This window comes from Passer domesticus, chromosome 8 (genome assembly GCF_036417665.1).
Source record: "Passer domesticus isolate bPasDom1 chromosome 8, bPasDom1.hap1, whole genome shotgun sequence".
In the NCBI taxonomy this organism is placed as follows: domain Eukaryota; kingdom Metazoa; phylum Chordata; class Aves; order Passeriformes; family Passeridae; genus Passer; species Passer domesticus.
In genome coordinates, this window is record NC_087481.1 from 38,421,380 (window position 1) to 38,434,252 (window position 12,873).

Below are 12,873 nucleotides of genomic sequence, written 5' to 3' on the forward strand. Positions count from 1 at the left end.
ACACCTATAGGCATTTCACAGTCCACCTTTGCCCACCCAACCGTTTCTGATCTCTCAGAGTGCCTCTTTCCATCTCTTTCAGAGCTCCACCGCCACGAAAGCATCCAGGAGAAGAATGTGAAAGAAGCCAAAACCAAGTGCAGAACCATTGCATCCCTGCTGACAGATGCACCCAACCCCCACTCCAAAGGGGTGCTGATGTTTAAGAAACGCAGGCAGAGGGCTAAGAAGTATACATTGGTAAGCTTTGGCAGTGTTGATGAAGACCGCTCCTACGAGGAGGAAGACGGAGTTTTTCCAACTAGTGAGTCTGAATTTGATGAGGAAGGTTTCTCTGATGCCCGAAGCCTAACTAATCACTCAGACTGGGACAACACTTACCTAGACATTGAAAAATCCAAATCTGACTCTGAACAGAAGGAAGAGAAGCAAAAAGGTTTGAGTGAGGCCTCAGGTAAAGGAGCACGATTATTTGAGCAGCAGAGGGAACGGGCTGGGAAGTACACAGTTGAGAAAACTCCAGTGCAGAAGAGCCCAGAGCTTGCCCCAGCTGCCCAGCCAAAGCAGGGCACAGTGAACGGAGATATGCCTGTGCCAGAGAAGGCAGACAATGTGCCCCTCAGCATCCACCTGGAAGCTGTGCAAGTGCCCAGCAAGCAGCCAGCTACTGTCCCCACTCAGCTTCTGACTGCCCCCAGCCCCACTTTCTTCCCTCCTCCCCCAAGCACCCCTGACCCCTTCACTGCAAGTTCAACAAGCATGTTCAACAGGTCTGCAAGGCCCTTTACTCCTGGCTTTTCTGGCCAGCGTCCAGCAACATCCTCTGTCATCTTTAGGCCACCTGCACCCAAAAAACCCACTGAAAATCTGGGTGGGCAAAGCACAGTGGTTCCTCCTTTCTCACCTCTGGTCCCAGGAACACCGGCCAATGCACCAGTGCCAACACAGCGTGGTCCAGTCAGCTCCTCCACATCTCTGTATATTCCTGCACCAGGAAGACCAACATCACCACTGGAGTCACAGCCAAAAGTGGGAGGAGGCGCTTCAGAGGTCAAGCCTTCTGCCAACACTGCCCGGACATCCACCACCTCTATCTTTCTGTCAGCTCCCTCAAAGCCAGGAGGGGATATGGCCTCCGCAGCATCCCAGCCACGAGTCCCTGGAACAGCCTCTTCTTCATTGTATATTAGTCCAGCACCGTCACAGCACATGAGAAGCAGTTCCCCTGTGCCAAAACAGCCTTCTCCTGCCATCACTCCAGCAATGCCACGACCTCCTTCAGAGCCCTTAACCTCCAGGGAGCAGAGGATTGCTGTGCCAGCTCCCCGCACAGGCATCCTGCAGGAGGCTCGCCGACGGGGCAACAAAAAACCCATGTTCAGTAAGATTGAGGAGAAGAAGAAGAATTCACCCAACCCTGAGCTCCTGTCTCTGGTGCAGAACCTGGATGAGAAGCCAAAGGGTGACCACCCTGCGGCAGGCTTTGAGTCTGGGCCTGAGGAGGACTTCCTCAGCCTGGGTGCTGAAGCCTGCAACTTCATGCAGTCCTCAGGCCGCAAGTTCAAGACCCCACCTCCAGTGGCCCCCAAGCCTCAGCAAGATGCTGGATTGGTAAATGGGGCCCAGGACATGCCTCAGCTTAAAGGCAAGGGGGCAGAGCTCTTTGCCAAACGCCAGAGCCGCATGGACAAATTTGTGGTAGAAACAACACCGAAGCCAGACTACAAGCCCAGGACCCCCTCTCCATCCCCTTCTCTACCCTCATGCTGGAAATATTCACCCAACATCCGAGCTCCCCCTCCCATAGCTTACAACCCAATGCATTCCCCTTTCTATCCCCTGGCAGCCAGCAAATCTCAGGCTAGCAAAGCAGAGAGCAAAGTGAAAAAGGCACCTGGCCAGAAATCGGGGATCAAGGTCATTGATTTAATGCGCCACCAGCCCTATCAATTGAAGTCAGCCATGTTCTGTTTTGGGGATCCCCCCAGCCCCAGCACTCAGAATACTCCTGGTCAGCCAACCCCACAGGCTAGCTCATCCTTCATGGCAGCCAAGCAGGTCCCTGTGAAAATAGCCAAGACCCAGGAGATTCGTCGCTTCTCCACTCCGGCTCCTATGCCAGCCTCCAGCAGCCTGGCACCCACTGTGCTTGTGCCCCGCTCAGCCACCACGCTGGATGAGCCATTGTGGAGAACAGAAATGGCTTCTTCTGCCCCTGCTACACCAGCACCCTTCCAGGTGGAGCTCAGCCCCTCCCCTAAGCCATATCAGAGCTCCCCAGAGCCTGGACAGGTGGGACAGGGACCTCCTCCAAACTCAGCCTCTGCCTCTCGGTTTCAGGTGGCCAGGCCCAAATTCTCTGCAGCAAGAACAGGCATGCAGGCCAATGTGTGGAGGCCAAGTTTTGGCCATCACTGAGGCAGGCACCCCTCCCATCCTGTCTGTGGCCCCGCAGAGATAGTGCTTGTTTTGTCTTTCATGTCAGCTCAGTACATTGGGATGAGTGACACAAAACGGAGAAAAAAAAACTTAAAAAAATTACTGCCCTTCTGCACCACTCCCTTCCCCAGCCTCCCCTTGGTCTCAGATGGGATGCTTCATGGAAAGGCTTACTGGCTGTGGCTACAGTAGGAGGAAGAATGTGGAGAGAGGGCACGTGTGTGGTACACAAAGACTGGGAACTCGTACACAGCAGCAAAACCCACCTCCAGAGGGGGTGAATGGCAGAAATTATCTCACATGGAGACACACATGAAGCAGTAGTTTTCCTTTCCCAAGGAGTCACCCCTGCATGGAAGGAAAGTAGGAGGCAAGAGCTTTCCAGGAAGAAAGGGTGAGAGGTGGGATTACAGAGCAGAAGCCCCAGCTTTCCCTGAGACTGTTCTTCTCTGATCCTCCCAGTCTGTACACATTCACTTGTGTGTGCACATAGCAACACTCAGCAGGGAGTGAAAGGACAAGTGGGGCCTCACCTGCGACATTTCTCCCAGAATTCCCTCATGGGAAAGAAGGCAAGAGAGCAGAGTGAGCAGTGGTGTTTGCCCATGAACATGTGGGCAGTGTGGCCTGTGCCTGAGAGTGCCCATGTGTGCCTGTTCCTCCAGTCACCGGGGCTGGGAGTAAAAAGGAGAATCATCCTAGCTGGTCATAATCATCACTGTCAGGTCTGGAAATAGTTTGCCAAAGAGAGGCTTTGAGGGGACCTGATGGGGCTATCACCAGCTGCAGGAACTGCAGAAAGAAGTATCCATTTTTGAGGATACACAAAGTCAAAGTTAAGCTCAGGGCAGTGTCTGGTTGGCACAAAGAAAGGCCCTGCAGCATCAGTCCCACTGACTAGGATATGGATGCTGTAAGTAGAAAGGTGGATTGCATGGGAGGAGGTACAGTTGGCTTTAAAATGAGGCAGGACTGAATATGCATTTGTTCATGATCTTTTTATTTAGTTTAGGACAGAAATGGGGCTAGATTAGAAATGGGTCATGACATAAAACTTACTGAAAGCTTTGTGATGAGGGGAAAACAGAGGGCTTTTACAGACATTCTCAGCATGGAAGTGGAGGTCGGGAAAACAGAAAGTCACAAGTAAAACTTCATACAAAATGACTTAGGTGTTATTGTGGGGCCTATTTGGTAAAAACTGAAGTGCTCTGAGAATCCCAGAGGATCTGCACTCATACACATATATGGAGTTCAGTTTGCTGGTGATGCTGGGGAAACAGTACTGGTTATTCCTTGAATGTCCCGGGCTAGCCTCCAACTTAATCTCTACACTACAGGCATACAGGAAGAAAGCACTGCCTTCCCAAGGAAGAATTCAGCATTTCAGTAGGGACTGTGCATGTGTATGTGCATGTCATCTATACTCTGGTTTACACACCCCAGCCATTCACTTTCTGCTTGTGATCCTCCTTTGCCAGCAGCCACTTTTCCAGTGTGATCCCACAAGTACACCAAGAAAACATTACTGCTGTAGCACTGGCTCCAAACACAGCAGATGCCCCAGCTGCAGGGAAGCACCTCTTTCTGGGTCAGGGTTGCCTAGGCTTTTGCAAAACCCAGAGCAATGTGTACAGGAGGCAGAATGAGAGTCTCAAAGCCCTGTCTCCCTTGAGACAAGTCTCCCTCTCATTAGACTTGCACCTCTGCTTCAAGCAGTAGCCATTCTCTGACTGGACTGAGCACAAACTTTGGAAAGTGTAGGTTCAGGGGAAAAAAAAAAAGGAATGCAAGTGGGTCTGAAACCATCTGTATGCAGGGCAGCTAGTGTTGTTTCATACTAAATCTAAGCCAACCTTCCTCTGCACAGCAAGAGCTTATGATGTGTAGCTTTGTCATGATAGCTGGGGCTCTACTTTTTCTTGGAGACCTGAAAGTCTTTCTCTGTGAGCAGCTGGAGATTTTTCATGTGTACTCTCATATGAAGAAAAAGAAGGCTGGAAAACCTAGCCAGCACCTCTGATCCTGGACAAGCTTGGAAGGGAGAGAATGAGAGAAAAGGAGAAGTAATTCACAATTCTGCCTTGAAATCCTTCACACTCTGGCTGGACTTTTTTGCACACCTGTGTTTGCAGTGCACATTCCTAGTGTCCCTGAAACATATCATGAGCATGCTGGGAAGAGAGGAGAACAAAGCTTACACCTTACTTGGCACACCATCAACTGTGGGAGAGGATTGTAAGAAAAGCCATGGGAATACCTTAGATTAATGGACAAAGGTGAGGCTGAGTCAGAAGAGATGCTGCATCTGGTTGCATCACATAGGAGCAGCCAACCTGAATTGATGAGGAGACTGTGTCCCTGAAAAGCCCCAGAGAGGATGTCTTAGGAGAAATCATCACTGCAGAGTTAATTCAGATCACCAGAATCCATTTAGCTCCAGTGAAGGGGAGCAGCCATACTATAAAACAGATTATTGCTTTCTCACTCATCCTGTACTGCATTGCATTGCCAGTGTTTCTGAAAAAAAAAAAAAAAGGATAAAAAAAAGTTAAAAAAAAAAGAAATTAAAAAAACAAACCAAACAAACAAACAAACCTGTGTGCAAACTGAACCTCTGTGACTCTTCCCAAACATGGAGGGAGGAATCTTCTATTTTATCTAGGAAAGCTCTATGAAGGAACTCAAGAAGTAGCAGTGCTCCAAAAGCTTTGTCTCTCACCTTGTGGAGTGTTGTCTGTCCCTGGCTAGTGATTCAAGCCATTAGCCTTAGACAGAGAAGGTAGCCCAGGCTGAAAGCATTACCAAACTCAGGTGTAGAGAGGGGTTGTGTGGACCAGAGGAAGGGTGCTCAACATAATTCTGCAGTCAAGAAATAACCTCAGAAAGTTTGAATCTTACTCCAGTATCCCTTTCCCTCAGGCCCCTAAAGTTAAGTGCTCTCAGGGTCTGAAAGTCTCAGGAAATTCATTTTGCCACAGGAAAAATAGAGAAGTCTGGCCTTAGTATGTAAGGGAGATTGCATGGGTTTAGTATTTTAGTGATCCCACTCCAGATTTCTGGGAGACAATGATTTCTGCTGAGGTCTGATTGCCAAACACCATTCAATGTTAGATATCATGATCCAAGTGAGTGGAATAAATGCATTTGCCCCATCATTTCTGATAAGCAATAGGCAGAAAATGAAAAATTTAGGTTTGACTGGAGAACAAATATTAAATATAAGAGCAAGGAAAATAACCAGGAGGCTGGGAATCCTGCATTTTACTTACATCCTTGCTTCAAAGCTATGTTTAGAAGCAAAACCAAAGTAGTTTAATGGATTTCAGCCCCTCATAAACTTTTCTGGATCCTATGCTGACACAGGACTGATCTGCAGAAGCAGAGGCTGTTGCAGATGAGGCCTACAGTGCTCATGGTGTATCCCAAATAAAGCCTGTAGCTGCAAGTAGCATGAGATGAGAAATAATACTGGGATGCATCTGTTAAGTTTAAAAGAAGAAAACTGATCTACTGCTGGCTTTAAGCAGCTCTGCTAATGTTTGCTCATGAGAATACTGGACTGTTAGAAAGGTCACAGGTGAGGTTACAAGGAATACTTTTGAAATGTAAGCTTGTCTTGAGCCTTTCCAAATGTCTAATTCCTCAGCTGTTGAACAAGCACAGACATAAACAGTTGTTTGACAAGTTTTAACTCCCACCTGCTAAGTTATAAGCTGGTAGGCCAAACCCCAGTGTTCCCTTGTTAAGTATTTGAAGATGTCTTCATGGGCTCTGATTTAAAACTGCCTCTCATCCCTCCTCTCTAGCATGCTGCAGGCTACACATTGCAGATATGGCAACTCAGGGGTTTTATCTTTGCTTCAGAAGTAACAGTCCCTTCCCTCTCAATATATGAGAACACTTTCCAGAGGTAACCTCAAGATCCTGTAGCACCTGGGAGGAAGCACCTCAGAAGAGACTGGTGTGATGAGGAGTCACTGACACCAGACATGAGCACAGTGTGAGGCAAATTTGTTCCTCATAAAGAATATGCTCCCTTTCTGCTAAATATCCAGCACGCCTACTAAACCCTGAAGAGACCCATCAGTGCTCTGAAAATGGGAGCCCAGCAGCAGTGCTCTGTCTGGTGAAAGAAGTGACCCCAGATTAACAGAGTTGGCATCTTTGTTTATGGAAACACCTTTTTTCCTTTTCTGTTTTGTCTTTTTTTTTTTTTCCAATTTACAATCACTTTCTATTTGTTTGTGCAGAGAAATAAACTTGTGATATGCACTTTACATGTGGCATTTTGTCACTTTCTTTGCTTTGCACCCGGGAGGAATTGCTATGTGTACAGCCCATGTATTCAGCACTACCTACTACAAATTGCTAAGGACAAGAGAAGATAAGGAGTTCAAGAAAGGATGGGATATCTCAGCAATAAAAACACCTAGGCTGGACTGAAAGCCTCTATACATTAAAAAAGCTCCATGCAAGCAAAACCTTAAGTGAGATCCAAAACTTTGGTACTACAGACTATAAAACACTCACTCACTGACAGGTTGAAGATATTTGTGGACCAGCCTGAGCTGGCCTGCTCCATCACTGCCCCTCAGCCTGTTCTAACCTAAACCCTACCCTCTGCTTGTAAATCCAGTATCAGTGGAAGTTGATCAGCTCTGATAAATACAAATATAAACTCACACTGAACAATTAAATTTAATATTAAACAAGATATCAAACAAGTCAGTCAGAAAATCAAATATATCCCATTGTATTCTGGGGCTCCAAATTAACTTAACCCAATTCATGTTAAAGCCTATTCGGTTTCTGGGTCCTAAGAGGTTCATTGTGTTCAGTTTAGGACAAGTGTTAGCAGGTTTCCTTTCCCAGACATATCTCACTCACAGATAGCAATTCCTAAGCACTGCAAAAGACTCTGGGATCAACTGTAGGATTAGACTGCAGGTCCTGGACATTTGTCCAAATATAATTTTGTGGATGTTTGTCAGATTAGTTGCAAGGAGAACTTCCTTTTGCAGTGGCCCAGAGGTAGGTTGTAGGAATATCCAGCATATTTCTGATTGACTTGCCATCAGAAAATGCAGAAAAGGGCAGCAATGTTTGCTGATGCCAAACCTAAGCTTCTGTCCAACCAGAGGCACAGCCCCCAGAAAAGTGAGTATACAGATGCACAGGCTGCAGATTAGGACTGCATCTTGTTTTGCTTAATAAATCTGACATAGTAGGATTATGAGCTGCTCCAGATGGTTTGACACATTGCAGGACGGCTGCTGTATCTAGGGCTCTTAATTAAATTCCCTGTTAACCTCTGCAACCTTCTCAAGTGAGAGTCATTTCCTCTCAGAGCAGATCATGTCAGAAGGAGCCAGACAAACAGACTTTGAAAGGTGCAACAGGAGCCTGCCAAGCCAAAGGATTACTGAGCAGCTCTGCAGGAGCCCAGGGATTAACCTGGCCCTCAGCACCCATCTTAGAGAGAAGTTTAAAACCAGAAAATAGCAAGGTGTCTAGCGGAGATATCTACCCCCAAACAACCCCATCCGATGGAAGGAGAATGTGCAGCAAAGAGCACAGCAGGGAAGCACGAGGCATACAGGAAAGACAAGGCTATTTACGCCCCGACAGCTCAGACCTATAGCTTCAGCGACCACTAGGTGTTGCCACTGCTCTGCTCTGAGTTACCTGGGCCTTTGGCATTCGCCTGATGTGGTGTTAAGTCTACAGGGTTTAAAATCTTAGGAAGTCCTTTCTTCCTAATCTATCCTCTTTTGACGTTCACATATGGTGTTGCTCAGTCCCACATACCACAGGAGAAGGTCAGGCTCATACCAGAGAGTTTTGGCAGCGAGGGGTTTGCTGCAGCTTGGAGGGGATTCCTGGGTCAGGCAGACAAACACGGGAACGGCAGCTATTTCCACACACACCCAGCTCTGTGGGCAAATCCTACGTGTTTCTGTCCCAGCCCTATGTGTTATCGTGCATTAAGCCCACTCAATGGCACAAAAGAGCCTGGCATTCACTATTTATCCTATTTTGGTGCTACAGGTTTCTCTGATGTCTGTGTAAACTGGAACGGGTTAAGAACACATTAAATATTTTACAATAACAAAAGTTATATTTATTTCATCATCATCATCATCATCATCACCATAACAATAACCAGGTAAAAAGCACCAAATCAAGAGTTTCGCAACTTTTTTTCAGAACAGGTTGAATCATGTTGCAATCTGCTGTTTATGAATACTTTCAACGAAAATCAGTCCTGGGCATGAGGGAAAAAGAAGAGCAAGGGCAAGGTTTAATTCTCCATCTTGGAAAAATTGAAGTGGTGAAGACTGATGCTGTTTTCCTGACTTCTACATGATCAAAATGTGCTCTGGACACAGCTCTGCTGCTGATGCTTCACTGAAGTACTGCTTGTGTCCATCTAGCAGCATAATAAGGCAGATTTCACATGCTACTCTTTAAATAATTTTGTAGGCATTGACAACTTGAAGTTAGACCATTTGAAATTAGGTGTACAAGAATGTAGAGCGAATATAAATTAATTTTGAAGACACATGTCAGAAAAAGCAAAGCTTGGTTTAGGCTGTTCCTCACATCACTTAAATGAAAGGTATATTTGGGAAGAGGAAGGTGGCCACAGTGAGATAAAGACAGTTTCTTGTGTGATTATAAACTCTGAAGTGGTGAAAAGTCCTACATGCAGCACATATACTACCCCACTGGCATTAATGTAAATTCCTTAAAGTAAATGTACTTAAGCAAGGATTGAATTTGGCCACCAAACCACACCACAGTCCAGGTAAACCCTTCCACCTTAAACAGAACTAAACCACCTCAAGCACAGCTTGTAGTGATTTAAAACCCTTAGCACTGACTAGTATGAATGGGTAAGATAACAGTAAGATAACAGATATCTTCTTCTGAGTTCATTGCATTATTGTTATTGGGGATAGCAGATTGTTACAATATTCCAGTGCAAAAAAGCCATTGACCTCCTGAACCTGGCACCGTGGCAGGACACAAGTGAAGTCTCTGCTAGACCCCCAACTGACATTTATAGACTTGTGAACTAGACATTCCTATGTCTCAGGAGAAACTGTGTACAGAAAGGAGAAATGAGCAGGATTTAGATCTCAGTGTGGTAACTGAAAATAAAGACATATAATTTTATTTGAAGTAGAGTAGGAGGTGAGAATCTCAGTTTAAGGTGTGTCTTGGTGCTTAAGTGTCAGACACAAGAGTGCTTTATACAAATCACCCTATAAATCCTGGTGCCATACTAACAGGTTCAGGGCTCAGGCTCCATTCAGTTCCTTCCAGATTCACTCTAAGGTCCTATTTCTCACCTGGTATATATATACTCCTCACATGAGACCTTGACTAGGCAAACAAATGTTTTGTTCCCATCAGACTATAGTTCCCATCACTCCTTAAATCTGGACTTTAGCATCCTTGGCCTTGACCCTGACTCTGCCTGCCTCTTGCCCTTTGGGCTGGGGATCCACAGCAGACTCTTGTCTCCTGGAGTTGGCTCACCCTGAACTGTCAGTGCCTTGTTCCTGGTCCTAATTGCAGGGCATGCCTGCTCACAGTCTGATTGAGATTCCGACACACACATGCCTTCTCTTCATTTTGCTATTGCTTTTCCCTAGTCTGTCTTGAGCTCTATAAGAGGGATCTCATCTATTTCCTGCTCACTTCCAATTACCATGGGGCACTCTGCTCCCTCCAGTATGCTCAGCTTCTCTCTCTGCAGCTGCCTGGGGTGGGAGGAAGCAGAGGGGCACCAGGTCATGTGACAGAGAAGAGCAATCACATACTTCCCTGCTACATCATCTTTTGGAGCTACACCATGCCTCAAAATCCATCAGGTTCCCACATGATATCCAGCTGGCACAAACTGTTCCACTAAGGTGTAATTTGTGCTCAGGAAGGCCCAGGAGATGACTGGAGAAATAAAACAACAGCTATAGAGTGGCCTGAAAACAGCTGGAAGCAAGTAGAGAGGAGGCAGAGTTTAGCATCAGCCTAGTTACTGCAAAAACGTGCCATATAATGGTAGCTGCATTTCTCAACTTCTCACCTGATGATATAAATCACATTAATTTCTCAGATGATTATCAAAATGGAGCTAGAAACTTAAATTTAGGTGTAACTTACCTCATGCCTTTGGGAAAGGAGAGGCAAAAGGCTCTGATTTTAAGCAATAAAGCAGCACATTGTGTTTGTTCTCACTGTTCCCCCATATGCCAGCACCTTGTGGCAGGCAGTGTCTCCCTTGATAAATGATGAATGAGTGTTTAGAGCACAGGAATTTGAATAGGAGAGCAGCATCTCAAGGAGCACAACTGGATGTTACAGCAGACACTGGGCACTCTGGCCAAAAGTCAAGCACGGTGCTAAACCAATCCAGAATTAATAGGGTGAGAAAAACACTCCTGCTTGTACAAACTGCAGTGAGCAGGGCTTGGCAGCACCAAGAGACCCACTCCTCTAGGGCCACCTGCACTTGTGCACAGTGGGTGTGATGTGTGGACAGATGGTCAGCTGTGACAGTAGCATTTGACACCCTCCAGCTTTGTGCAGATGTAAATGCCTTCACCAGGCATGAAGCTCTGTGATGGTGCCCAGAGCAGGCAGTGGGTGTTTACAGTTTAATTGTGCTTATTTTACACTGGAACTGCTCCAGGGATTTGCTCCTGAATCACTGGCATGGGAGTGTGAGGGCAGGATCTAGGCTGGACATCACACTCTGGTGTCTCATCCCAGCTCAGTGAAGGATGCAGTGCTCTCGTGGGCAGTGGAAAGTGTACACCATGCTGTTACAGTAGATATAAATGAGGGAGAATCAGAGCTGTGAAATAGGCACAATGCAAGGTATACATCGTGGTTATATGGATACAAGCAAGAGGAAAATGGGAAACTTTAGGCCAGGAGAATGCCATATGTGCCCTAACTCCAAGCAGGATATAAAAGCTGTTTTCCTATTGCCCACAGGAATGTTACAGCAGGCTTCTACAGGACCTTCTTAACAGTACTGGGGATTAACACATAGTGCTTTCAACCCAGTTATCACACTGCACAGTTTTATATGCATTTGGTGCAGGAAAAAGCAACAGCAAAGTGTGGGAAAAAAGGAAAGTGGCTATCTCCTGATGTTCCTTTATATCAACTTTGCTTGCAATTCTCTGTGCAAATGATTTTCTACTATAATCACAACTGTGTTTTGGGTTTTCTTCTCTTCACTAGACTCTAGGATTATTCAATGGATAACTTGAATTTGATCCAGTAGGGATTCAATCTTCCAATGCGAAATAGTAAGACAATGTTTTCTGGAGGATTTTTGCCTTATTCAGAAACTGAAAGGTATGTTCATCTTTGAGTACTCCAGTAAAATAAGATATGTTTTCTTCATCCTAAAACCAGAACCCGGTTCGGCAGGCAGGAAAAAGAGGGAGAGTCACCTCATAATGAACAGCAGTTAAGGTGAGTTATTTGAATGTACAAAGCTGCAGGCTATCAACCCTATTTATGTCATTAATCAGGAAATTAATTTCCTTGCTCTTTGGTTCAGTTAGGTTTCCCATACATATTAAATACCTACTTCCTAGAATTCTGTAAATAGCTTTCTAGACTTTGTGTTTTTTCCTACTACTTCTTGTTTCATGCATACCATTATTTTGCTTCTGTATTTTCTGAAGCATTTTAGGAAATGTGTATGACAGCCTAGAGGACACTGGGATGAATGATTAAGGGACAGAAGGAGGGTGTAAAACAGAGAAAGACCCAAGACAGCTTTTGAGGCATTACTGACAAACAGGACATTGACGAGGTTTTATGAATTGCATCAAGAATCTATAAGAGGAGGAAGAGGAACTGCATGTTTGTTTGAATAAAGAGGAGGAAGACATGAGCTGCCTATGGAGTGCCTTCCTGGACATTGAGACAGTGACTGCAGGAGACCTGAGGTGCAACCTTTTCTTTTGCTCTCCTCAGGGATGGCAGCAGTGCTATCTGAGACTCTGCCCTCTGGGCCTTTGGCTATTAATAACTGCAGGATGCCTGTGCGAGCAGCCTTCAGGAGTCAAATTCACAGCACTTTGCATCAGCACTTTGTGCTGGGCAGAGCTCCCCTGCACCCAGGCACCCTGGGAGAGTGGGGCTGCTGGACAAGCCTCCCCAGGCAGCACCCAGGGACAGGCTGGGAGGAAGCAGCACTGCCGAGCTCTGGGGCAGGTGTGTGAGCTGGTCTGAGTCTGGCACTGCAAACCTGAGGTGAGTTGACTGGGCAGCAAAATAGTGCAGGTGCTGGAGAAGTAAAGACTGGTTTGGCTTGCAGCACCAATGACTGCTGCAAAGATCAGTGCAAAAAAGACAGAGGAATTGAACAATGGGACAGAGCTGAGGGAAAAAAGCCCTGGC

At 46.1% G+C, this 12,873-nt stretch overlaps 1 protein-coding gene and 1 long non-coding RNA gene across 3 annotated transcripts in view; one reads left to right on the top strand and one right to left on the bottom strand.

The window, feature by feature from the left end:
* The window catches only part of SYNPO2L (synaptopodin 2 like), a 36,946-nt gene extending 32,362 nt beyond the window's left edge, over positions 1 to 4,584 (top strand). The window contains exon 4 of the mRNA XM_064430532.1: positions 83 to 4,584. Within this exon, the coding sequence (XP_064286602.1) occupies positions 83 to 2,418 (2,336 nt within the window). The 3' untranslated portion in view covers positions 2,419 to 4,584. The remainder of the gene's footprint in view (positions 1 to 82) is intronic.
* LOC135306480 (uncharacterized) overlaps positions 1 to 12,873 on the bottom strand; it is a 58,981-nt gene that overhangs the window by 24,168 nt on the left and 21,940 nt on the right. For both annotated transcript variants that reach the window (XR_010367292.1, XR_010367293.1), the window contains exon 2: positions 4,700 to 4,959. This is a non-coding gene — a long non-coding RNA (uncharacterized LOC135306480). The remainder of the gene's footprint in view (positions 1 to 4,699; positions 4,960 to 12,873) is intronic.